The sequence below is a fragment of the Falco cherrug genome, chromosome 5 (genome assembly GCF_023634085.1).
Source record: "Falco cherrug isolate bFalChe1 chromosome 5, bFalChe1.pri, whole genome shotgun sequence".
Taxonomy (NCBI): Eukaryota; Metazoa; Chordata; class Aves; order Falconiformes; family Falconidae; genus Falco; species Falco cherrug.
The window spans coordinates 35,266,162-35,292,456 of NC_073701.1; the positions used below are offsets into that span (position 1 = coordinate 35,266,162).

At 47.3% G+C, this 26,295-nt stretch overlaps 1 protein-coding gene across 3 annotated transcripts; it reads right to left on the reverse strand.

Moving 5' to 3' along the window:
• Positions 1-3,840: 3,840 nt before the first annotated feature.
• CBX7 (chromobox 7) lies at positions 3,841-20,356 on the reverse strand. 3 transcript variants are annotated; one of them, XM_055711359.1, is made up of 6 exons: positions 20,034-20,356; positions 18,607-18,650; positions 14,513-14,578; positions 13,934-14,000; positions 12,986-13,325; positions 3,841-10,284 (listed from the first exon to the last, which is right to left on the reverse strand). In XM_055711359.1, the coding sequence occupies exons 1-6, from the start codon at positions 20,100-20,102 to the stop codon at positions 10,250-10,252; spliced, it is 621 nt and encodes a 206-aa protein (XP_055567334.1). In that variant the 5' UTR covers positions 20,103-20,356; the 3' UTR covers positions 3,841-10,249. The 3 variants fall into 3 exon arrangements, with proteins under 3 accessions (XP_055567334.1, XP_055567332.1, XP_055567333.1); XM_055711357.1 differs by having other exon boundaries at positions 3,841-10,933; positions 20,034-20,352; XM_055711358.1 differs by having other exon boundaries at positions 3,841-10,930; positions 20,034-20,350.
• Positions 20,357-26,295: the final 5,939 nt, after the last annotated feature.

Here is a 26,295-nt window from a genome sequence, read left to right on the forward strand (position 1 = left end):
AGTGACCTCTTCAGCCAGCCTGGCAGGGAGCACTCACAGCCCCTGTGGCCTTTGCTAACTCTTTATTTGCATTCGTCTCCCCTTTCTACCTCTGGCTCAGGAGTTTCACCCAGGAGGAGGATATTCTGGAAATGGCTATCTTTATCAGTAGTAGTAGTAGGGATGGATTTCCCAAAATCAAGGTAGGCAGGCAGGAGAACAAGCGTCTTCCTTGCTGCCTGTGATTCAGGCAAGATCTGTCATAGTGTTTTGTTCTTTTTCACCTTAGCAACTGAAATGTTGCAGCCACCACAAGCTGTCTGACCAGAGGAAAAGTGACTCAAGAGAGGACGCGTTCCCCACCACCTTGTCTCATTTGAAGGGGCGTGGGTGGAGGGGTTGCTGAATGCTGACAGAGACAGCAAATGGACAGTCACATGGACCCTGGTTCAGGAGATGCGAACAATTCGGAGAACAAGGTGTTTCTGTGGTCAGGGACTGAACCACAGCGAACTTGACCTAAATGCAGAATTATCAGTGGCAATATCACTTGCTTTGAGAACAGGCTTTAAGAGGCCCTTTCTCAGGTATTTACTATCACAGGCCAACCGAGAACAAAACCCCAGACAGATCATTCAAGACTCATCTAGAATAGGACAAGTCCTTCTGGACTGGCCTATCTTTCTAGACACCATTTAAAAAAATCTTAATTCTTAATTCAAAATATTATATATATTTTGAAGGCAACTTCAAAAGAACAAGCTGATCACACCCATCACACTTTGTTTTTCACTTTTTTAACTGCTTTGAACTTTGCACATCGAGTGTTCATTAACACCATCCACATTTAAATTAGTGTATTTGATACTGTTTGCTTTGTTTAAACAACTGCTTTTACACTTGTGGCTGAGTGTCAAACAATTGAACTTCTAACCGTCAATATCATCCACCCTAAAAAGCAGGCACTGCTAAATCAGAAGGAGGAAGGGTCCTCACACAGATACACAAATACACGTGCAGCAGCTGTGACTGATGGCCTTGTCCCCAGGCAGACGAATGGGTCAAGAACAGCACACCTCACCCTGGGGCAGGGGCACAAGGCACCCCCGATCCATGGACCAGAAGGGGCAGCAGCGTTTCAGACAGTTCTCTGTGCTCTTTCTAGTTATTTTCTCCTTCCACCTGTCAGCAGGACCTTCTTTCCAGCCACAGCGACTGCTCAAATCACTGCAAGCAGCCATTGTATAGGTATTGCCCAGTCCCAGGCTCTTTCATCTAACTTTTACTTTCACAAAGCAAAATAGCAGCAGAATATCCAGCTGTTCTGAGTATTGTTGGCTATTTCCTTTGTTTCATTCACATTCCCAGTAAAACACTTCAGGAAAAAAAAACCCAACAACCAAACGCCCAGCAACCTGGGAAGATGGCTCTCCCAGAACAGCTATCGTTCACTACAGACACTGAAATAAAACATGTTTTTGATGCCTCACTGCCAGCAAGACTGGTGCCGTAGGATATACCATAGCACTTCTTGCTACAGCTGAGAAGCCAGTGCAGGTAAGCAGTAAACTTTGGGGGAACAAGATGATCTTTCTCACTAAAATCACTGGCAAGCAGTGTACGAGCATGGGAGGAGAGCAGCAGATGCAAGGCCATTTTTATTTATTTTTTAAATGGCACTTGATAATGGGAAACTCACCTGCTCAAAGCTGGTTGTTGCCTCGGGGCTCATTTTTTGCAAACTGGTGACTCGCCAGGAGTAGCAGCACTTACTTCCATTAGAACAACTCCAAGGGTTGATCAACTGACTCCGTTGCTGTTTGCTCCAGGGAGGTCGCTGTCAGGAGTGGTGGATTTCTGTAAAGAAATGGTCATTCCCTCGCCTACACTGGGAGCTGGTGCAGCTGCGCACACCCCAGCCCTTCAAGCAAACGCTGCACAGGTTTTAAAGTGAACCCTTGGCATTATGGTTATCTGCATCAAAACGTGGTGAGATTTGCCAGCTGCAGCTCTGAAGCACACAAGACAAAGGCAGACCCCTCAGAGCTGACCATGTGCTTCCCTGTGCAGCCGTTACAGGTGGCTCAGTGTGGCCCAAGCAGTGGGCACAACAACCACCCCTCCAGCTTTTTGACATAGGAGAGAGAGGAGAAGGCCCATGGGTGTCACGTAGTGCCCACACCACCGGGGTGCTAAGAAATCCCTTGGCCAGCCTATGAGTTCCCAAAGCAGGCCCAGCTACCCAGGCTGCCACTAGATTGGGGTGATGACACAACTCCCTCAGGTTTCTTGCATCCTTGCTTCAAAAACAGTCACTTAACAAGCAAAATGCTGTGAAGAGAATGACCAAGAGCAGGGAAGACAAGCGGCACTGAACAGACAGGAGGTGATGGCCAGCTTGCTGACAGCACTTGACACTGTAGGGGCCACAGATGCTGCATTTCTTCACTTCATGCTTCTCGGAGAACACCTAGCTGCTCACACCGTGCAGTTTCCCCTTTCAGGTGCTGCCTACCATCGCAGGGGCCTGGGGGGTACCTCCTGTGGTGCAGATGAGTGTTCTTGTTCTCAAGTCACCAGATCGGGAGAGTTGGCTGCACTGCATGGATCAGAGGGGCAGCATAGCAACAGATTATTTGAAAAAAAAAGTACTATCCAGATTAACCTTTAATCCAACCAACACATGCATCAGAAAGGACAAGCTGTTTTGAGTTCCTAGTGCCAGCCAGCCTCTGCAGCGTTGGCAGGGGCAGGAAGAAGCCTTCTCCCGAGCCGGCTTTCCCATAACTCTGCCCTGCAGTTTCTTACAACTTCACCTGACTCCCTAGCTGCTGCCAGAAATTAAGTAGCTGGCTGGAGTCCTGCTCTGATGCCATCACTCAAATCCAGCTTCCCTGGCTCAGGTCAAGCATGCTGACTGTGCTTTGGTAGCACAGGCAAGACCTAACCACACCGCCTTGAGCCATGACCGACTCAGGAAGTGCACCCCATCCCCCTCTGCTTTTGCTCCGCGTGCTTTAGCGATTGATGTCATAGCTGTATTCGGATGCAGGGCTCACCCCCACGTTAGAGCTACTAAAGACATCTTGGGCAGCCCCATCTGCTTGCTGAGGTACCTCAATTAACAGCTAGCCTCCCCCTCCACAGAGGATGGCGAGGCACATGCCTTTGAGGGAGCAAGTCAGAAGCAGCAGTTCCAGGACTTGGGCTCCCTAACTGAGCCCTTTGTTACCTGCAGTGAACCTGGGGCCAAACTCTACCCAGCAGCTGCTGTGCTGCCGGGGAGCTCCTTGAAAGCCCTGCAGGCCAACCCACCAGAGGACTCAGCTTGGAGGAGAGGGGCTTCCCTGCTGGCAACCTGTGTGGAGCACGTTTGGCAGCCCAGGCCTTGCCTCAGTTTCTCTGTTCCCAGAAGAGACACAGGATACAGGGCACACCAGCACTCTCCCAGTGCTGGCAGTTCTCCTGGCACTGCAGTGTTGCGTGAGGATGTCAAGAACTCCCTAAACCCATAGCAGCAATCACCCTGCCATCAGCATTTTCCTCTTCAAATTCTAATCCACCAACAACCAGCTGTCCCAGGTCACCTCTGTACAGCTCTAACTTACCCAGTGGGTTAAAAATTAATAAAAACCTGACCTCCTTGAATCAAAGTAATGAGTAATGTCAGAAACAGCCTTCTGCAGGCTCCGTTCTTCATCGATCCTTCTTTACTGATCTTTCTCATGCATACACACACATTTTCCATTCCTTTTCCAGCCACGCCGTGTGTTTATACCAGCAGAAGTGACTGGTGGAAAATAATTCAGCTGTAGAGTTAGAGCAAGGGGAGGTAAATGACCACACAAACAGACCATTAGGTAAATGTCAGTTCTCATATTTAATATTTTAATAATTTTGTTTGCAACATTTACCACATAAATCATCTAAATAAATAGATGCTGTACAGTCTCTTATCCATATCAGTACAAAAATAAAACCACACTTTGTGTCAAATTATACTCGAGCCTGCCCTCCCTTTGCTATTACAATCTCCTTTTACAGCACGTACTCGCTCAGAAAAGGCATTAAACTCCAATTGGTTTGTTTGGAATTGGTTTACTCCCTATTTCCCCCCCTCCCCAAATACATTCAATTAGTCTGTACAAAAGCTAGAAGCTCATTCTGTGCAAAAGGAAGCTTTCTGTGTGCAAAGACTCAGATACTCTAGCGAGCTGACAGGAGCAACAGCAACAACTGAAGAGACAAGAACAGAAATAATCCGGGGCCCTCCCCACTAACTGACCCCATCTCCCACCTCCCCCCACCAGAAAGGAAGAACACCACATTAGGTGAATCAGTGTGCAAAACAGCCCGAACAATGTGTGTACGATGAGGGAAAGAGTTGGTGCTGAAAACCCAGCCAGAGGCCTGGGGTTCCCTCAGCTGTAGAGCTGGCTAAGTGAGGGGGGAGAAAAAGATTCTCTCATCTTAGCCTGCTCAAAAGGTTCTTGAGACGCACAGAACAAAAGCTTAATCTAAGAGATTTTAGGTCTTTTGTTGCCGTTCTGTTGGTGATGAGTGAGGAAATGGCGTCTGGAAAAATCCAGTAGCTACTGAAGACAGCTCCTGGTTCACCCTCCCTTCCTCTCCCCACTCCCTGCAGAAGGACAGATACCTTCCTGTTCCTCAACTAAGCTAATAAGGTGCAATTTTTCAGACAGAAAACGCTATAAGATGTCTCCAGAGTCAGAAGAAGCAAAGTTCCAGACTAGGACCGCTCAAACCGAAACTCAGCTTCATTTTCCCCTTTCTTTCGACAAAGAAGGTGGGGGAGGGAGGAAGCCAGCCTGCACCCTGAAGACGAGCAAGACTTTGTGTGTCTCCTCTCCCCGTCCAGGGAGCCCTCGTGTTAGTTGGCACCCTGGACCGCACTCCCCTTTCTGCCATGGGAGGGAGGCAAAGGGTTGGGTGGCAGCTCTGGAAAAATGATAAGGAGCAGCCAGTGGCCTGAAACATACATCTTTTGCTTTTCAAATGCCACTTTTAGACAGACGGTAAGGAGTATGTAGCACTCCTAGTGCTTTGCATTTCCAAAGTGCTTCAAAATATACTTCAGATTTAAAAGCAAAAAAAGCTACTTAACATTTAAACAGATTTGCAAAAAGCTTCTTTGTGCTGACACTACATTTTCTGGTTAAAAAATAATAATACTTAAAAAGGCTTTCCACCCCCTCCTCCAAAATCCCCCTCCCAGTCAAAACTCTGGTACCCCAGTAACAAGATAAGCTGCGATGGAGGTTCCAAACAGCCTTATGAGCTCTCCCTTTTCCCTAGCATTTTTGCAGAGCAGCCCATGACAGATGGAAACAATCACAGCAGCAAAGCTTCCATCCCGTCCCGACTCGATAGCAATCCATCTCCACCCTGTTGGCCATTAAGCTCTCCCACTGAGCTCTGCTACTACTCCCAGTTAACTAGGGATCATCTGCCACCTGCTCCCTGCTGAGCCACCATACTCTGAGAAATTAAGGGTGCAAGGGAAAAAGAGGTGGAAAAGAAAAAGGGGTCATCGCTCTGGGAAGTTGCTTGTTACAGGAAAGGATTTGAAGGGCCTGAATTCAATTTTAAGTGACTGCTTCTCTCTCCTTCCAAGTGTCCTGGGGATGTCTGGTGGGCCCTCCCATCTTCACCAGCTGCTTTGGGGGTATTGAGGTGATTTGACACCCAGAAGGTTCATGGTTTCTCTGTAAGGATGATAAGTTGAGCTGGCATAGGACAACATGGTCTCTCGATCATAAGCTATTGTCTCAAAACAAGTTTACGATGCCCTTGGGGAAAATAATTTTACAACAAGCACAGCAAAAGCAACATGCTCCCTTTACCTGTATGTGGCAATGCTATACATTCCCACGTAGAAGTTACCCTATGCAAGCTGTTAACATAGACATCTCCCTTGCTTTCCCAAATGGTAAAACATACATAAATGAAGCACTGACCATCTCCTCTCCATAGGGCCCACTCAGAACTCCAGGGGGCATCCACCCACTGATGCAAGGGATCGGCTTCACTACAAGTTCTTTGCACTTCTAACATACCTTCTCTCTCAGCTGCCAGCTCACCCAAAGGCCTGTCCTCAACTGCCTAGCAAGAGCGACTCTGAGGCAGCTCCTTCCCTCCCTTCCCGGACAAGCAGCTGCCCCTACTATCTTCCTAGAAAGGCCCACTGCCTTCTTCCTAGGCCACAGGTAAGCAAGGGAGGAACAGAAGATGGGTAGATACCAACTAGCTTTAGAAAATGAGATTTTTACACTTTCCCTACTTCACAAAGGACAAGCTTAAAGCTTGAGAGGAGAGGAAGGCGTGGAGAGGTGGTGGCAGATTTAGCTTTGCTCAGATAGATGTGGCTGGCTGACAGCCCTCGCTGCTGTCTTCCACACCCCAGCCTCTGTTGTGGGTACCACCGAGGGTCTTGCACGAGCTACCCTGCCTATTTTTTTGACCTGTGTGAGGCCTCCCTTCTCTGTTCCAGTAAAATTAAACAGCGCTAGCTGGTGTACAGCAGGAAACAGTACTGGGGCCAAGGGCCCCCCTGTGAGGTGAACAAACAATTTTATACATTCAGTCACAAAACACCAGAAGAACAATTCTGGACAGTTTCACAACACTAACAACAACAAAAAAAGCCATTCATTTCTCAATAAGCTTCTTTCTCTCTGAGGCTCTAACATAAGCAAGGGTCGATTCACTAACAAATTTGGGCTTATTTTGGCAAATGGAACTGCTTTTGAGTTTTCTCACAATAATATCCTGTTCTTGCTTAAAAAAGAAAAAAAAATAATCCACAAAAAAACCCCCACCTTGGTCTGACTTCACAAGCAGAAGGGTGCCCAAGCAAATGCAAGACACTAAGGAGCATGCAGGAGCTACAAGGCTACTTAATGCCACTATTTTATGTGTTAAAACTTGCTGTTCCAAGGCATCACATGTATCAGAGCAATAACATTTCATTTATAACTATCCAGGAACAGAGACAGTCCTTTCCACAGGTCTGGGGTGGTTTTTTGTTTGTTTCAAACACAGTGTTAACAATAAAGGTTTTCCAGTCTCATGAAACCCCTCAGTTCTGTCATATATACAGCGAGTTCACTGTTAGAAGATCTATGAAATAAAAAATTCCAAACTTCCATCCCCCGATTGTGGCTGGTAAATTCTCACATGGGAAGAGTTCTAAGAATGACCGTAGGAAAGAACCGTTCTTCTTCGAGAAGTTTGTTTCTTGCATACAGTTCAGTAATTTCCACTGGCTGAAGTTTTTCTTGTTTACAGCCATGGAGCCAAACGAGGTATGGGAGAGTTAGCCCATTTCTATTCTCAGCTTGTGCTTCAAATAGAATTATTAAACTCAGCTTCAGCTGGATGCTATTCTGGCTCTTCTAATCAAACGGAATGCTTAACGAAGCTCTGAGTACAGCATCTGATTTTCATGGTATGTTAGCCCAAGAGGTCCCAATTCAGTTTTCAAATTTTGGGCTGAACTGGCAGATGAACAGCACTGGGGAGAAGAGACAAGACAACCCAGACAACCTCTCATTCCATCACAAATGAAAAACCCCTACACGTCTACACCTGCAGAAGTGGAATAACACTAATTTTAAAGTCCCTCAAGACCAGCTCTACCAAGGAAGTTTACAACAATATGTCACCAGACAATATGGAACAGAGCCAGATTTTTAAAATATCAAGAGAAAAATCTTCTCAAACAGATCTTTAAGACAAGAAAGAATTCATGAATGTAAAATAAAAAAAAAGTCCACCCCAACACAGTAACTGCTTAGTTTCCTAGCACAAACTCCTCCTCACACACACAAACCAAACCCACACACATGCAACTTGTTGCATCTTAACCTGATAAGGGTTAACTCCTCTGACCTGTACACAAAGCAGCATGATAGCAAAGTACTTTGTTCAACACTTTGTGTAGTGAGATTAGTCACCAGCAGAACACAAGCAAGCCTGATCCAAGAAGTGATTAAGATATGAAGCTGTGGGTGGACCCTCTTTGAAAGACCACCACAGGTCTTTGAAAACTCCACTGCAGGAGGAAGCAAAGATGTTTAAAGAGAAATGCCAAAACAAAACATTGAGAAGTCTCAGCTGATGAGTGGAGAGAAAAGCAGAGGATGGAAATCCAGTTTATTAGGACAAGCTCTTTCCTGCCGCAGGATTGGTATTGCTTCCAATGTCAGCCAAAGCCAGGAACCTTAGGAAGCTTTTCTGGTGTATTTGTACACTGAGATGGAAGACAGGACAAAGGCAGCAGTAGCTGCATTAGAATAAAGAAACCAGATCCCATAAACGCCACGAAGATTTAGCAGGAAGAGCTGGAGTTCAAGACTTTTTATAAAATAAGCTAAAATATTATGCTTCTGCAGCTCTAACTACTTGACCCTCTACAACCTTCAAGAGTGGACTCAGCCATGTGGTGCATCCGCTGGTCACAACAAGAAAGAGATGCAGGTAATCAGCACATTTGGCAAGTGTTGGGGAGAGTAAGTGTGTGGGGGTGTGTGTGGGGTGACGATGACAATACTGTCTGACCCCACATCCTGCAAAAGAGGGTGCAGCTCCAGACACAGAAGCCTCGCTCTGGACACCCACGTTTAACAAACATCCTGAGCCTGTATGCTTACCTCATCAATTTGCCCTTGCTAGCTATTGCTTTCCCACTCACTCTTCCTCCCACCACATAACTTCTCCATCCCCCAGCTTCCACTTCTCACCCTCTCAGATTTCCCCATAATGAAACTCCCATGTCACTTACCTTGAGAGACAAAAGGTTAGTCCAGTAATTCAAGATCTTCCCAGTGGTCCTTACACTGCTGTGACACAGTGGAAGATAGGCCTACTCAAACAGCTCTGAGATGGAAGGGGAAATCCTAAGTCTATACTGAGCCGCCACATCCTATCTTGAGGTAAAACCTTCTTTTAATAAAAACCACAGGGGCAGTCCAAGCATTTCGCAAAAGGTAGATGTTTGGAGGACCAGAAGTCCCAGAGCTCCCAAATTCTGCAGGCTAGCAGCCAAGCCCTTCAAAGGAACACATTGAGGATTTCCACAGGGTCTTTAGAGCTCAGAAGGCTTGTAGAATAAATACAGCAGGTAAGAGATGCTTCAGGTGGGGTGGGCAGAGGAAACAAAGGATTTAAGAACAGTAATCATGACAGTAGCCAATGTTACCCTGCAGCACTCTGTCCCGCAGTTCCCATTTTAGACTCTAACTTACTTTTCTTGCTTTCCGTAGGAAAAGGTCTGTATTTTAAATTTTAAGTTAAATAAAATTTGCTTTTAAAAAAATGGAAGAGAACATGCATGTGCAAGAACAGATGCTATGCTAAACTACTAACTCAAAATACATCAATTTTTCCAAAACCTTAAAGTGTCACAGGCAGTCCAGCACAAGGCATTTTTAAGTGCAAGATCAGGCAGGGTCTATTGAAACGCAGACCGCTTTCCTTGGCAAAGATTTTTTTAAGCCTTCCAAGGGGAAGTTCCTATCAGTAAAGTAGTACAGGATCACAGATACTGTGAGGAGACCAGAGTCACAGAAGAATATTACTCAGGCAGTACAATCCAAGAATTCTCATTGCTAAGAATTAAGACTTTTTTTTTTTAACCCCTTCCTCAAATCTAATACACGCCTTCCCCACATGTTGTTTACCTTGGATCTCTCAATGGGATCCAAGAACAGAATTTGCTGCTAATCAAGGTCCGTTTCTAGCTCAGTTCTCTCCAATTCCTGTGTCCTGGGCCTGTGCCAGTATCTTGGATATCTTTGCAGTGCCAGGCAATGCTTTAGTTGTCCTACTGGCCCCTCCTCCCAGGGGAGAGGAGCCGGTTTTCAACCAACTTATTACCACAGATTCAGGGTAGCATTTGTTATTAATACTGAATTTGGCAAAGGGTAAAAATACCCCACTCCCCATAATGCATTCCTCACACAGCAGAGCCAAGCCCGGAAATCCTCTTCAGCATATACAGAACAGTATGTCTGCACTGGGTTTCTGAGCTTTTAGTGAGTGCAAATTGAATTTATGTTGCCAATCTAGATTTCAGAGACGCATTTCAGTCTTTCCACATGATCAACTATCAAACGGAGAAACCTCTGCTGTCTATATGGACCCACGCTGCAAAGACTGACTTACCACAGACAGGCAAACATGGATCTGAAGTCCTGACAGCAGGCCACAGGGGAAACAGCACTGGAGAGGAAGTCTGTTAAGACTGGAGTTATCTACACAGGTAGGATCCATTGCCTCTCACTGCTGCAGGAAGAGAGGGAGGAGGAAGGTAGGAAGAGCAATGCACAGAGAAGTATCTTTATCCAAGGGATATCAATTGCAAAACAAGGCAGCAGACTAGAGACCCAGCTCTCTTTCCACCTTCACATGCCCTCTCCCCACAAATGCAGCTGCCACCACTTAACAGGATAAAAGGCAAATTGTTCAGCTTGCTGCTTTCACATCTAGGAGGGGAGTCTTTGCCAGGGAAAGGGCTGTCAGTTTTTCAGATGGACAAAGCAATGACAAACACACACCCCCTACACTGCCCTTTTTTGCGTATCTGAAAGGGGAAAAAGGAGAAAAGAGAGAGGGTGGTTGGTGGTTGGTTGGTTCGTTGTTTTTTTTTTTAAAAAAAAAAAGGTATCTGTAAACATTTTAAGAGGACACATTTTGGATATTTTTTTTTTTCTTAAGGGATAAAACAACCCTTCCCTAGCCCCACCCTAAAAGCACTGGTTTTGGGGAGCACTGAAAATGGAGATTCAGAACTGCACGCTCCGGTCTCGGAAGAAGCCCTCAGCCACTTGTGCTTCTCTGAAAGTGACGGTAATGGAGTTTGCTGTGATGTCTGTCACTGTCACTTCGCTGGGGGGCACAGTGGGAATCCAAGGGAGACTGCCATCCACATCTGCTGCAGAAGGAGAGGCAGATAAGAGTAGGTTAGCAAGAGAGAGGTGAGGGAGAAGGAAAGGAGGAAGAAGAGAGGGAAGGGAAGGATGGAAAGAGAGGCCTCCTTTCTGACAAACGGTGGGTGAAAACAGCCTGTACTGAATCTGCACAAAGGCAAGAAAGAGCATGGGCAAGCCCTCCCCTCAGAGGCTATGGGAAAATAGAGGATCCCTGCAGGATATAATGGGAAAAGGAAAGAATAGCGAAGGTGTCCAGACACACGCCAGCATTGGAGCAGGCTACGCAGAGGTCAAAAGACCCTGTAACACCACTCGGCTCATCTAACCATCCACAATTCCCTGATACCTCTCACCTCATCTCAGCCCCTAATTTGGCTGTGTCAGCAAAGCACACTCATCCAGGAGTGAGCTCACCTGCTTATAAATGTCCTATCCCGTTGAAAAGTAAAAAATCACAAACTCTTACACATGCTCTTCAGATACTCCTGGGGGAGTCAAAGGGATCCAAAATGGAGAGTGTTCCTTGTACTGCACCTGTAATGCAGCCTGGGTGTGATTCTCTCCAAAAAAATCTGTCAATACTGCTTCACAGAGAGGTTGTTCTCCCTTTCTTCTATCCTTTCTGTGCTCCTGGATAGCTACATACAAGAAACCCAAGCATCCCTGCACTTTTTCACTGCAGTAATAATTATCAGTCTCTCTGCCACCCTAAGCCTCACTTCCCCCAAGCCCCAGAGACAGCCACAAAAATACAGAGAGAGGAAGGAAAACGTACCCTCTCCCTGTCACTAGACCTATACTATACACCTTGTTGTCCCAAACCAGGCAAGGAATGAGGGCCCCTTAAAAGTGTATTTCCTGGCCTCTGTCTCAAATACCTGGGGTGCCTACTTTCACCTCAGAAAGAGTCTAACCCACCTAACAATAATTGGAATTCCATGCAAGCCACGTGTCAAAGGGATAACAAAAACAGTTTTACATTTCTGTAGAACCATTCATTCTTCTGATCCCCAAGTGCTTTAGAACCCACCACTTCCAGGGGGGAAGAGCCTCACATATTTGCCCATTGGCAGGACGCAGAGCTGGGTTCGTCTGTGCTACCACCGTTGAAGCCTCCCTGTATTTTGGGCACTCTTTGAGTCCCTCTCAGAAAGGAGGGGATAACGTTGATTGCCAGAACACAGCTCTCTCCTCAAAATGCTGCCTAATCCAGCCTGGCTAACAGCTACCCCTAGCAAGGAGTAACAGGATTCCCTTAGCTACTACAAGCAGCACAAGTCCTGGCTTTCCACTCCTTAGCAAAGCTGTGCCTTCAGAAGCTCTAATAATGCAGGGATAGAGTTTTCTTCGTAACTCAGAAAACACACCCTTCCCACAGCCCATCTGCACAAGGTGCTGGTATCCCTCCCCAAAATGCCAAATATGCCTGGACAACTCCCATGCCTACACCCACGCTGCCTATTCAGTGGATCAGGCAGGAGTTACCATCCTCACTTCATCTCTCATCCCCCTCTCACATAGCTCTAGAGCAAGAGACTTTACAGGATGTGGGGTGTGGAGAGAATAGGGAAGGAGGGGGCAGAGGAATGCACTATGGGTTCCTAACGGCATTCCTGTACGCTTATCAGAGCAGCACTAGGAGAGCAGCTCTCATGCCCAAGCTTGCCCACTGCCAGCCGAGCTCCTTTTAGCAGAGCAGCAGGCTGAACACATGTGGATATGTGGACAGAGGCAGAGTTCATCCCTATCACACCTGCACGTCGCCTCTGCTAGGAGGAAACTGTAAGAGGGGAGTAACTTGCAGCACCTTCCACATGCAGTATCTTCTGCTGGGAGGGGCATTACTGATACAAAGCCTACAGGGAGGCAACAGCACCAAAAAAGCAGATTAATCCGTGCTATTCATCCAAACAAGAGGGCCACAATGTCAGCCAGCGAGAGCTGCTCTGAGGACCTGACCCAAACCACAATCCCAGGATGAGGCAAGCAAGGAGGAAGCATGCAGAGCATCCTTTGCTACCCCAGAACTTCACAGCCGAGGTGTCTGGCCTTACCTTCCTTGCTGGTGTGCTGCATGGCCTCCCAGTCCTCAGGGCCCTGCCTGGCCTCTAGGCCCACTGCATCATTCAGGAAGAACTCATGCCTGCAGTTTCGGCTTTCCAGGCTTGCCATGCGGGGGAACTTCTTCCTTGACAGTCGCAGGTACTTCTGGTTTTTGCGTTGCTTCCGGAGAGAGAATGGCAGGACCGTTCCCCCAGTCTTCTCTGAGAACTCTGCCTGCCCTGGCTTGGCCCCTGGCATGCTACTGTCTCCTCCTCCAAACCTCCGTGCAAGAGAGAAACAGAGCTTCTCCTTTCCCTTGTGGGCACTCCTCAAGTCCATGCCATAGAGTCGCTGCCAAGACATCAATGCAGCAAGGGTCAGAGAGGAAATCAGATAATACAGTCAGGGCTCCCACCTGGGAGCCAGGAAACTACTCTCTGTTCAGTCCCCGAACACCTAGATGAGCTAGGATAAGTTGTGCTGCTTCTACAACACTGTTTCTCTCGCCTCTTCAACTGCCATCTAAGCTCTTCCTAATATGTGCTTCCTAGGATTGGCTGCTTTGCTTGGCAGCAGTCAAGGCATGCTGGAACTCTGCTTCCAACCAGTGTCTACCTTTAATATGATGTAAAGTCCAAGCCCAACGTGAAATTGAAAGAGCACACAAACCAGGTAACCTGCAACCACCCAAGCCCAAAGTTTAGAAAATCCTAGTTCAGACAGCAAGAACTGTTGTTGATTGTTTTGTTTTGTTTAGCTTTTTTTAAAGACAAGTTAGCTGGCTCTTCAGCTAACAGGTTAAAAGTATCTGCCTACCCACTGATTTCATGTTGTTGTGTAAGCTTGTTACCTCCAGTTTTGTCCATAAAACAGCAAACTGATAGTTTCCACCTCCCTGTGAGCAGAGGAGCAGCAGAGCAGCTAATGAGTTAGAAATACACAGAAGAGCAAGAGGCTACCTGCAGTAGGAGGCGCTTTGGTTTGGGGCCTCTTTTCCTGTACCCTGATGCACGGTCTCGCTCTTCCCTGTGAAAGAGGAACACAAATCAGAGTACTAAATACCACAGCACAAAACCTAGTCAGGACATCTACCTTTTGCAGCACAGCTCCCTCATTTCCCGCATTAAAATCCAATGATGACCAGTGTGGGCTTGAAGAATGTCCTGGAATTGCTTCTTGTAGGAGTGAAAGCCTTACAATAAGGGAATTTCTTTGACTGCTGATCAAGGATGGGTTAGGGAAACTTACCACCTCACATCAGTCGAGCCCTGGACCTGATCAAAACCTAAGACTGATTGCTCTTTGGCTCAGTGCTGCTTGTTCTTGGCCTCATTTACTGAACAGTGCCAATCAAAGCTGCTTTAACCCCATCTTGTCTGCCTCAGCCAACACCAGGATACAGAGATCAAGCAGGATTCATTGCTATACATGTCATCTTTGATTGAAGCAGGGACAACAGGGGCACTTTGTACATGCTGTGAAATAAAGACACTATTTCCTTTTCCTGTGTCCAGGGAGAGAAAGAACATGTGCCTTACTTTTCTTCGTAAGCCACTACCAGGCGAGGGTCCAAGATATGATCCTCTGGCTCCCATGTGCTGTATCTGAAGAAAAACATAAGGAATATAAAGTAAACAATACTTTTTTTGCAGGCCTGCTACCAATGTGCTGTGGCCCTGGATACTGCCTTCACAAGAGTTGGTGGGGCCTGCCACAACACTGCAAGAGCTCTGAGGAATCTCAGCCTTTCTGCACCCCCAACTTCCAGCAGACACCACCTCCCCTTCCCAAAACAGGCAGGGCCAAGTGTCAGGCAGCTCTTTAAAGGAGAACAGGGAAGACTTTCCTCCCCAGGGCCCCCTTCACACTATTTGCAAAGACTCTGCAGACACTTAAAACTGATTTTAAGTCAGTGCCTAAACAGGTCTCATTTACAGCACTCCCTCAAATCCAACAAACCCCATGGAACAATGAGATGCAATCCAATACAGCTTTCTGAAAAATAGGTCTCTCTTAATTTAGGTTGCTGAAAGAGTAAGTATGCTTTCTCACCTGCATTATTAATTACCTCTAATAACCGGAGCTGAAAGTATTCATTTAAGAAGAGTTTAATTTTTCTCCACTGATGCTATTAAACTAAACATGTTTAGACCTGGGCCCTGAGGCAAGTTGACAGCGATTTTCCAACTGTTCCTCCTCTTGCTCAACTGCCCCTGCGGGTTATTTTTATCTAGCAGAGGTCACCAGTGTTTCTGTACCGGTGCAGGAGGAACACATCTGCATTGTGGTCAGGGCTACCAAAACTACTCAAAATAAGCTTGATGCTCTGAAAGTAGCCTGTGAACAGTGTCACTCACTGCCCCATCTCCTGCCTCGATTTTGAGACAGCTGTGACAGGAGTCAGATGTTCAGGAAAGGACTGAACCTACCCAGCAGGCAACACCAAAACTGGTTCCCAAAGGGCACTGCTGCACTTCATACCAAGCAGAAGCAGCAAAAACTCCCATTGTGGAAGGTGAAAGAATCACAGGGTAGTCCTCATGTCAAGTTTGCTTCTAAGGGGTCATGTGTGCCCAGAAAAGGTGGGTGGCATGTCCCTACCATAGAAACTCAAAGGCAAGAAAGCAAGTCTGAAACCCCAAATGCTCAAATTGTTAATTTTCCTGGAATGTGAGGTCCAGGGCCTGGAGACAAAGCACCTCCCCAGCCCTTGGGGAGGAGAGCAAGAGACAAGCCACATGCAGGTGGGCAAGGGGGCACTGATATCAGTGCCTTGAAACAGGGGAAAAGCCAATTAGGATTTTTACATTTCAGGATGAAGTCTAGGCTACACACAAGGGCACATGGTACATGCATATATGTACACAGGGGAGGTGGTGTGGGAATGCTTTTCCCTTTCATCTCTCCATTAGATGGAAGACAGGTATGGATAGCATTCATGGAGAATGGGTCTAGAAATAAAAGTACAATTCTTTTGCAAAATGGAGAAACAAAAATATGAAATTCAGATATCCCAAGGTGCACTGTACATCAGAGAGTTAAGAACAGACACTTCTTCCTAACCAGCTGATCCCTCCCTCCCTCCTTTGCTCGAACCTCCTGCAGCAACCTGACTGTGAGCTGTCAAAGCCAAGTTACTGTTTGAACAGAGGAAGGTTTCCTCCCAGCTGCGGGGATTCTGTCATTCATTCTACAAATTTAAGAAAAATAATAACACAGGGAGGGCAAAACATTGGATTGCTTTGCATAGGCAGGAGAGGAAAGGGGATTTGCTTTAAAAAAAAAACAACCCTGGTGGGTGTTGCCTTTTTCTCTGCAGTTCAGTTTCTGGCTTCTCTGCAGTGGCAAAACACTGCATATAAAAAAAAAAACATGGCTCAGTTTGCCATGCGCATGCGCATACACACAGAGAGCTATATATACGGGTACACACAGCCCAGGCTGCAGCAGAACCGCAGAGAGGCACTCTGGAAAACATAGATCATATGATGTTCCTTCCCCCTCCTTCTACTCCTCCTCTTCCCCCTCCCCTCTAAACTCCAATACAAGTTGTAAACAAGCTTGTAACTAGAATCAGATAGTAACTCCTCCATTCCCTGACTCCAGGAGTACAATCCAGAAATCTGAGGTGCAGGACATTAACAAGAATTTATTATTAAAACGAAAGGAAAAAAAGTGAAAAGTCAATTATGTGGGAAAGCATCAAACTGCTGACCTATCCTTACTCCCTTCCATGAAGCCTCTGATGGGAATGATGGGACAACTTGTACAGAGATTACAAAGAGCATTAAGACAAAGTTTGGGAGGGGAATGAAGAGAAACACGATGTGGGATGGGGAAACTGAGTATGCTGGAAAATAAAGACGCAAACAGCTTGTGGTGCTGCATGCTATCACAGACATATGCATGTTCAGAAACACGGAACAGAGCCTACTAGGATGAAAGCGACTTCAATGCTCAAAGCATCTTGGTTTTAAGCAACTCAAACCAACAGGTGAACAGTTTAGGGGAGGGTGGGAGCATGGGCGAAGAAAAAAAAATTCAGTGTTTCTCAGATTTGGCGTTTGGGGAAAGAGCGAAGATGTTTGGACATGTCACAGCATCAGAAGAAGGGAACTCTGGCATCCCCTTGCTCCCTGGGCAGAAAGCTGTGCTTTTAATTCCCAAAAGAGAGCTTCTAGCTCTCCCAGAGTTCCAAGGCACATGGCAAGGAAAGGCAGCAGTAAGAATAAGGGCTGTTCTGTCCGAGGAAAACTACGCCATGCCTCAACCCACCTTCTTGGCAAGTGACTTTACAAAGGAAGGACCTCAATGCACTTGTTGAAAGGAGAATGGGATAAACATCAGTATTCTGGCCAAAAGGGGATGGTGCCTCACAGACTACAAACACATTTCCCAACTTCTAACAGTGATTAAACAAGGCTTGGCTACTTAGAAGGCTGAAGCAGTCCAAGAACTGACCCAAACTACATGGCAACTGGCGCTCAACAAGTGCACAAGGTTACGCTTTGACAGCAGAACTTACAGTCAAGAACAAAGTCACCCTCTCCCACCACCACCAGAGAGGGGAAGCTGCTTGTATTCACACATGCCCTATAAGCACAAGGATTAGGCACGAGGATTATGGCACGTAGGAACACATTTCAACTTCTTAGACACCAGGTACAATCTGTTAGGACCATCCTAGTGGGCCCTGCTTTGCAACTGCAAGGATGAAGCCGTAAAAGCAGCCCCCTTTGCTTAGCAACACACAGCGCAACTGCATGTGTAATGTAATTGTACCCACACAGAGCTGCAAACAGAAAAGCAAAGACAGGGCCCCATACAGGCTGGTCAGGGGGCTGTTCTACTAGACCGCTAGCTAACATAGTAATATTCTCCAGTTACCTAATCCTTTTAATCTTAAAGCCTTTTACAGACTGTTTAGACCCAGAGCAATCACTCTTCTTCAGAGGCAGCTGCATTTTAATAAGAAAAATATCTACAAACAATGTACAGCAATGCCGCAAAAAAAATTTTTTTTTCCCTTTTTGCAACATAGCAACCAAAGCAAAAGCAGAAGAGACACTCAAAATAACAGAAGGTTTCAGACAAGGAAATGAAGACATGGCAGTAATTTTCAAGGGACAAAGATCACCTGCATTTGGCTACAATCAATAAATCTGAAACATTGCCCCTTTCCGTTTGTGAATAGCAGAGGGGAAGTAGTAGAACAACAAGACAAGACCATCAACTTGTTTTCTATTTTAAAAAACCGCATATAGCTCTAAAAATAAAGTGGGGTCCTCTCAGTGCTGACTCAGGAAAGCAGGAGCCATTCCAAGTTCAGAAGAATCAGGGTTCCCTGTTAAACTCGTAATGAATTTAAAACCATTTGTATCTAGAAAGCATCTCAATGGAATATTTCAGTGGTGGCAAAACCCAGTCAGAATAGACTGGCACACAGTTTGCATCCCTCAGCTGCTGGTCCAGAAATAGATTTGGTTTTGGTTTATAGCTCTTTGTTTTTGTTTATTGTTGTTGGAACCAGGGACAAAAGGTTACCTGTTAAGAGCGGGATACTCAGTTGTAGCGATACAATGTAAGCTATTACCAAATATTAAAGGCGTAAAAACCAAGTAAAACAACTTACTTTGGGGGCCATCCTTTCCATTTCACCAGGTATTCTACTTTACCCTAAAGGCAGAAAAGGGAAGAAAACAGGTGAAGTCTGCAACCAAATATGGGCTACAGCAAGAGATGCAACCAATGAACAGGCCTAAACTCTGCAACTGAAAATCTCGTTTCCCATCCCTTTATTTTCAAAACAAAGCCACTTCCTCATTCAAATATGCTCGCTATAACTTTTTCCCCAGAAAATAGTAACGCAGGGGTATTTAAGCATGCTTGAACTACCATCAACCTGGGGTCATACCTTTGCAGAAGCCTTGCAGGCAGGACCCCAAAAGCCAACTGGAGAGCAAGACTGCAATCATTCCCACATTTACAGACAATCCTACAAGAAGGCAGCATGCATAAATGCGAGAAGGAGATGTATGCCAGAAGCAAGTGTCAAAGGAATTTTGTTCAAGCAGAGAAGAAATACAGTATTTCAGAACCTATGATATATCTCTTCAACTTCCCTTCCAGTTGCTACACACTCTACTCAAACGCTGTCCCATCATCACAGTCACTCAACCTTTCCACCCAAGCAAACAGCAGCGCACAGCTGAAGTTCAGAGTTATCCATTTATTCGTTCAGTCCAAGCACAAGATGTAAAAAGAAAAAAAAATCCAACAACCCAAGCAAAAAAAAAAAAAAAAAGCATAGCAATTGGAAACCATGTTCAAGGGCTCCATGAGCAATGTGTACAACTATTAAGATCTTTAATATTATACTGAGGAGCTTGTTAAGGACTTCCCAAAGCGTGGCAGAGGCCCTCGCACGCGCGGGATGCCCATCCCTTGAAGTGCCGCTGCTGCAGCCGCAAGCACCTTTACACAACAGCACAGCACCTGGATCCTCGGGCCAGGGAGCCGGTTTTGTCTTCCTCACGGGGGGCTCATGGGCTCCCCAGCGCTTGGAAACACTGCCCTGTGAGGAACTTCCCGCCGGAGGGTCCCCGCAGGCTGCGTGCTTACGGGCTAGGCCTCGTAGCGCCCTGCCGGGACAGCGCGTGTGTCCACTGATGGGGAAACTGAGTCACGCAGCTGCCCACCGGGCCCTCCCGAAGCCCCTCCCGCCGCCAGCTCCGCTGCCACCAGCACGGATTTTTGGAAGCGGAAGCCCCCGGCGGTGACACCGCCCCCCCCCTCAGCCCGGCCGGCCCCCCCGCGGAGCCCCCCGAAGCACACACCCCTCACGAGGCACTCCCGCCCCCCCCGCCCCGCCGCCCCGCGGGCAGGTGCCGGTACCGCCCCGCCGGCAGCGCGCGGCTGCCCGTTACTCCGCGCGGGCATGGGGGGGGGGGGGGGGGAGGCGAAGGCAGGGCGGCCACGCGCGCGCCCACCACGCCCCCCGCGCTCGTGCGAGGCAGGAGAGGCGAGGGGTGCCCCGGCGCGCGCCCCGCCGCTGCCCACCTTCCGCACGCGCTTCTTGCGGATGCTCTCCACCGCGAACACCTGCTCCCCGATGGCCGACAGCTCCATGCGGCGGGCGGGGCAGCGGCGCTGGCGCCGGACACCGGCGGAGCCGGCTGTCGCACGGCGGAGGGCGCGGGCGGGGGCTGCCTCCCGCGGCGGCGGCGGTCGCGGCTGGCCCGGTGGCGGCGGCCGTTGCCCGCTGGCGGCCGTTACCCACCGCTCCCCCTCACACGCCCCCTCGCGCGCGGCCGCGCCCCCTCCCCTCCCCCCGCCCCGCTTTAGAACCTGCGCAACGTTTTCCCCGGCTCGCGCGGGGGGGGGCGGGGCGCGGCGCGGCGCGGGTTGGGCGGGAACCGCCTGAGGGGCCGCTCCCGCCTCCCCGCCTCAGCCCCCGCTCCCGCCGCCGCCCGCCGCAGCCCGTGGCCGGCAGCCGGCCTCCCCGCCTTTCCCTGGGAGCCGGGCTCCCGCCGGCACCCCGCTTTCCTCACGGGAAGGGCCGCCGGTTTCCAACGCCCCGGCGGCTGCGGAGCGAGCGCCGTGAGGAAAACGGTCGGCCGCCGCAAAGCGGTGATATTTACGAGTGTGTTCCACAGGAACGGCCCTCAGCGATCTCGTGGCGTCGGCGGCGGGTGGGAAAACACCAGGTGACAAAGTGCTGAGGCAGGGAGAGGTGGCGGCACGGGCCGATGCAGAAGAGACCCGGTGCGGCTCGGTTGTCCGGGCACCCGCTTCAAGTGCCTTGTGGTGAAGTGCTGAGGGGTTTTAAGGACAGAGCACACACGTAGGTGTTTGACATCTTGAAACAGGCAGGACCTACGGCCACCTCTTCAAGGTGGCCAAGGCTTTCTAGGGTAAGGCACGAGCAAACAGGAGCGTTGTGAACAGGCATTCAGCACCGAGGTGTCCAGGCTCCTTTGTGCACCAATCTGGTGTGCAGAATTGTGCTTTTTCTTCCCGACCACTGCATTAAACAACAGGCTGTGTTTTAAAAGTCTCCTCGGATGTTTTTGCATCAGAGCAGGTGCTTTTTTCAACATGTGTGGCTACCTTTTCTCCCACAAACATGCTCGGTCGCTCCTCCGCTGTGACTGCGTGTCACTGGATGCTGTTCATATGCAAAGTTTGTGATGGGATGAGCCTTACTGTTCAAATTGCAAATATTATGCAAAAGGAAGTCTATGCTGAGAGCAAGTTAATGTTCATCATTCACTTTGAAAGCATTCGTTTTCACACAACATACACAATCCATACCTGTGGATGCAGTAACTGGCAGGTTGCTTATTTTTTCTGCAGCCATTTAAGAGCTCAAAGCGCGCTGTCAGGGACTTGTGGCTGTTGGGCTAACCATTATGCAGACCTAGCAGTCTGTAATGTAGAATTGGTTCTGTAACAGTATAGCCATTGAATATTCAAGGTTTTTGTACCATATTGCAAAATAATAGTAAAAATAATGATAATAATAATAATGAATCTTTGACCTTCTTCTGAACTCTTCCTTTCTCATATTATGCTTCTATTTCTTAGAGGGAATAGAGAAAAATATTTAAGATAAACTACTTTGTTTCTCAAAATTAAGATCTTCAGAAAAAGCAGAGACAAAAGAAGAGCAGAACATTTCCCTGAACTGCAGCGACCTGTTTATAACCCCTTTCCTTGCACTTGAATCCAATTACTGCAGTGCCAAACTTCAAAATGGAAGAAACTGTGCTCCAATGACCACTTTAGGATAAAATAAAATAAATAAATAAATCCTACAGTCACAACAAACTTGCAGAATAGTCCACTATTGATAAACTGTTGCACTTCTTAGTATAGGATATTTATAATCTGTTATTTAATATGTATCTTTTTAAGGTCAAGAATATGTATATTTCAAAATTAAAGAAACTTTATTAATGAATATTAAAGGATTTCTCAAAGTGAATCAACCTGCATGTTGATGGCAAGCTACAATACTCTTCTTATAAACAGAGGTATGCAACAAGAACCCATATGCTCTGCATCATCGGTGTAATTTCTGCACAATTATTCCCTTCTTTCTTTCTGCTTTTCCCTTTTCTCACACCAGCAACTGACCCAAGTGAAGTTTAAACAATATTTGCATCAGTTATGTTGCAGCTTTCGAAAGAGCACTCTTTTGCCTGGAAGGATGATCTGTCCACAAGATGACATCAGCATGCAATAAAGTTCCAGGCAAATCCCACGACATAACAAAAATATCTATTCCTTGTTTGCTGGGGGATTTTTCCGTGCAAGTCCTCCTTCCTTCGCAGGGACTTTATTCTCACCTGTGGTTGTACTGGCTGGAGTGAAACCTGTGTGAGTCTGGACTGCTACACCGACCATGGTTCTTCGAGTGTCTTCAGTACCACAACAGGCTGCCTGTGGCTCCTTTTACTTTTCAGAAAATGCTACTAAGTGTCTCACCATAGTCTGGTCACTTTTTTGTCTCAGAGGGTTTGTTTGTTTGGGTTTTTTTTGCAACATTCTGGACAAAAATGTAACTTTTTCAAGCTGTCACACCACAGTTTCTTTTTGTTCTACTAATGGTTATAATATAATTTGAGTAGGTTTTTTGGCAGTGTGTTTTTGTTTGGTTTCCACCACCCCACCACCCCCCCCGGCAACCGAAAAATGAGCCTAAAGGGTAAGAGTAAGAACATCTCCCTTCCTTTCATGCCATCCCGAGTTCTGAATTACCATTAAGTGAATATTACTAAGCCATTTATAGGGACTAGAAATAATTAAACAATTTAAGCAATCAAGGTTTTTTTTTCAGATCTTTTAGCTTGTTTTAGCAGTACTTTAAAAGCCATTCTGTGATACAAGACCTTTTTTAAAGTATATCAAGAACTAGATTACAGAAATCTTTATTGGAGTTGTTCTCGTTATGGCTAATTGTACAGTTGCACTAACATATAGAAGTGAACTCAATGTGCAGAAAACCAAAGCAAATATTGAACTTTCCTTAGTACAAATTTAAAGACCCAGATCCCGGAGTCTTTAATCAAATTTCCAATTAACTTCAAAGGGTTTTACTTGGGTAAAAATTGCAAGCAGAATCTAGTACAGAAAAAATTACCATTTTAATTGCTACTAGCCTGATTAAGCGATTTAGCTTCCAGTTGATACAAGCATTTACATTAACACTAAAAATTTATTAATGGTCATTTATATTTTACAAAGCCTAATCCTGCCAGGGATTTCCCCCCCCCAGAATACTGCAGCAAAGACCAGTATAGCTCCAAAACAACCCAGCACATCCCTGAAGAAATGTTGCTTGATGAAGCTTCAAGAAACGACCTTGCAGCAGAAGCAGCCTTGGCAGCCTGCGAGCACGGTGCTGCCATGACTCCGTAATGTCACGGGAGCTGGCAGCCATGGAGAGCCACACTGCCGACGCCGTTTGCGATGTACCGCTGGCTTGGTGGGGGGACCGGCCTCTCCCCGTGGTGCTGTATGTTTAATTCTCAGTAGGTGGCACTCATCATGCTGCTCTGCAAGCGCAGGTCCGTTTCACACGCAGATCATGGTTTCTGCAGGCAGCCTCCTAACACATCACAGAAATTCAAGACAGTGAACGGGCACGGGCAGCGCTGCCCGGGCCCAGGAGAGCAGCACGCCCAGACCCCTAAGCTGGCTGGAAGCACAGCAAAGCACAGGCAGGGTGCACGGGGTACCGGTGCCATTAAGCCCAAGGGCACCAGAAAAACTGACCTCTTGGTATGTGCACATCAATTACTAATGTTAGTTCCTTAAAACCCATGGAAAGCAAGCAGCTGTCCCCTGCTGAGTTGGCAGCATCTCGCTTTACCCGGAACCCTTGTGACAGCAGCCAGTGAACAGTATGTTTCAAGCTGTACTTCTGCTGTGCGTTCCTCACCTGGCTCTGATCTACTGCTCCCAGCACAGGGATTTCCTGACAGTAGATGGCCAGTGAGCCCCAGCCCCAGTGCAAAGCAGTGCTCCGCCTCCTGCCGACACACACAGGGAAAACAAACATGGAAGTCACCTTGCCTTGGCCGATGGAGCTAGTCCTAGGCGGTAAAGATCATCCGGCCCAAGCTTAAGTCATGCTGAGAGCTCTGGTTGGGGTCTGTCATGAAGAAAAATACCTTCTGTGGCTTCAATGCCATTTTTCTTTCATCCTTAACCTCTTTTTTCCTCGCCTGGGGTTTCTTTACCCCTTACAAGGCATACATGACAGTTTTCTACTTCAGCCTTTCATCCTCTTTAGATCAGAGCACCCACATTTCTGTCTCATTGTGGCCATGCCTTGGGTGCAGATCTGAGGCACCTGGAGTACCAACTAAATGGGATGGTAACCACTGAGTCCCAGATGGTGATTGTCTAAACACCACACCACTGGCACTTGTCCCTTAGTGCACCTCAACTTGGTGGGCAGCTCGGTGTTCCTCTACAGCTTGGCTTACACTCAGGTGTGACTGGGAACCATCAGGTAGGTGTTTCATCCCAGACTTTCTTGAAAAGCTCAGCTACTGCCCAGAGCAGATTCAGTGACGAAAATTTTCTTTTAAAATGCCACTGGAAGAGGTCTTGTTGTTTTCCTACGTGTTAAACAGTAGCTCAACAGTTATAGCACACACCCAGCAGTGCGGGTGATCAAGGTCCAGTCCTTCCTCTGTCTTTCAGGGCCATGAAATCCCATCTTCTGGGAGACTGCCCCAAACACCAGACTATAGTCTATCTCCAGAGCAATACACATTCACTTACAGAAGTTGTCTCACTTGGTGCAAGAAGAATTCAGAGTTCCCTGGGCCAGGGAACAGGTGTGTCACATCTCACCTCATGGTCATTTTCCTGGGCAAGAGGAGATCTGTGTCCTGATCCTGATCCCTGACTGTACATGTTATCCAGTGCCTGACTCATGCAAAATACATAAACAGGTCCTAGTGAAGGTGCTGAAATGCCAGTCTCTGCTTTCCAAGATAAACACTTGGCTAGTGAACAGTCTTTCTTCTCTTTGGCTGCTGGGTGCTGAGTACTGAGTACTTCGTCTCTGTCACGGCAAGAGTGACGTACGCTGGTTTGGTACACAAAGTACAGTTCAGATAAATTCCTCTATGGGAAACTGTAGTAGCATTTTCAATGCTCACACTTCAAGCCTAGCTTGAAGTGTAGGTGGGCAAGGGAAAATAAGTGCTTTTGTGGGTTTGTTTTTTAAAAAAATATTTTTGTGGTTTCAATTAAATTGTGTTTTGTTGTTTCAATTAATTTGAGTTTTGTTGTTTTAGTGAAAGCCTGCCTATCTGTGGACATATGATATGTCTTTGAAAAGCCTTGGCTGCCACATGCTCTATAGAAACTTCTTCAGCTGTTCATGGCTTAAAACTTCCAAAGACTCCCACTCTCATGTATGATCCTTTCATAGCACCTCCTGCCTGTAGAGCAAGAGCACCCAGCCCTAAAAATGTGTCTTTCCACAGAGGACTATTTCCATGAGACAGTCCATGTCTCCCATTCTTTCCACTGTGAAGGGGCCAGAGTTGCAGTGTTCACTTTCCTCCTGCCTGAAGCAGTCTGAAAATTCTGAAAGACTTAAAAACCAGGTACGGGGCCAGAGTCTGTTTCACACTTAGCTAAGGTTTCAACATCTGCACCATCCATGATGTGATTGGCATTTGTGTTCAGATCTCCTGCTTTGGTGCCAGAAGCTGGCACCCAACCTTCACGGCAGGGCGCGTCTGGGTGATGCCCTTGGGGTCCAGAAGCTAGGAGGTGATCTTCACCCATGTTGCAGACATACCATACCAAACCATGCCCCGCCGTGCCATGCTGTGCAAGGTAGAGCAGACCAGGCTGGTGGGAAGAGTGAATTACAGTCCCTACAGGCTGAGGAGAACACTTAGCTCAGACCTCCCACTTTCTGGGAGAAGGCTCTGACCACACAGCTACCATTTAATGCATGATGTGCTCTGTGACAACACCTTTACAAGAGGCCTCTGCTCTGATGGGTGCCTGGCCTGAGATCACGGCAGAGAAGGTAAATGGAGCAGGAGGAACGCACAACCCTAACTTCTAAGCTCCGAGGAGGGACTGAGTTCTCACACATTTTCTGCCTGCTGCTTCTAGGCAGCTCCGTGCCCCTGGAGATGGTTTGTCCTTTGGGATGCCTCCTTGTATCAGCAGAGGCCAGAAACCTGAGTGCAGTCCTGGGAAGCACCTCAGTGTCTTGGTCTGTGAGTATAAGGCGGTTGTTGTGACCAGCACAAAGCTTGCACTTCATGTGGAGCATTTG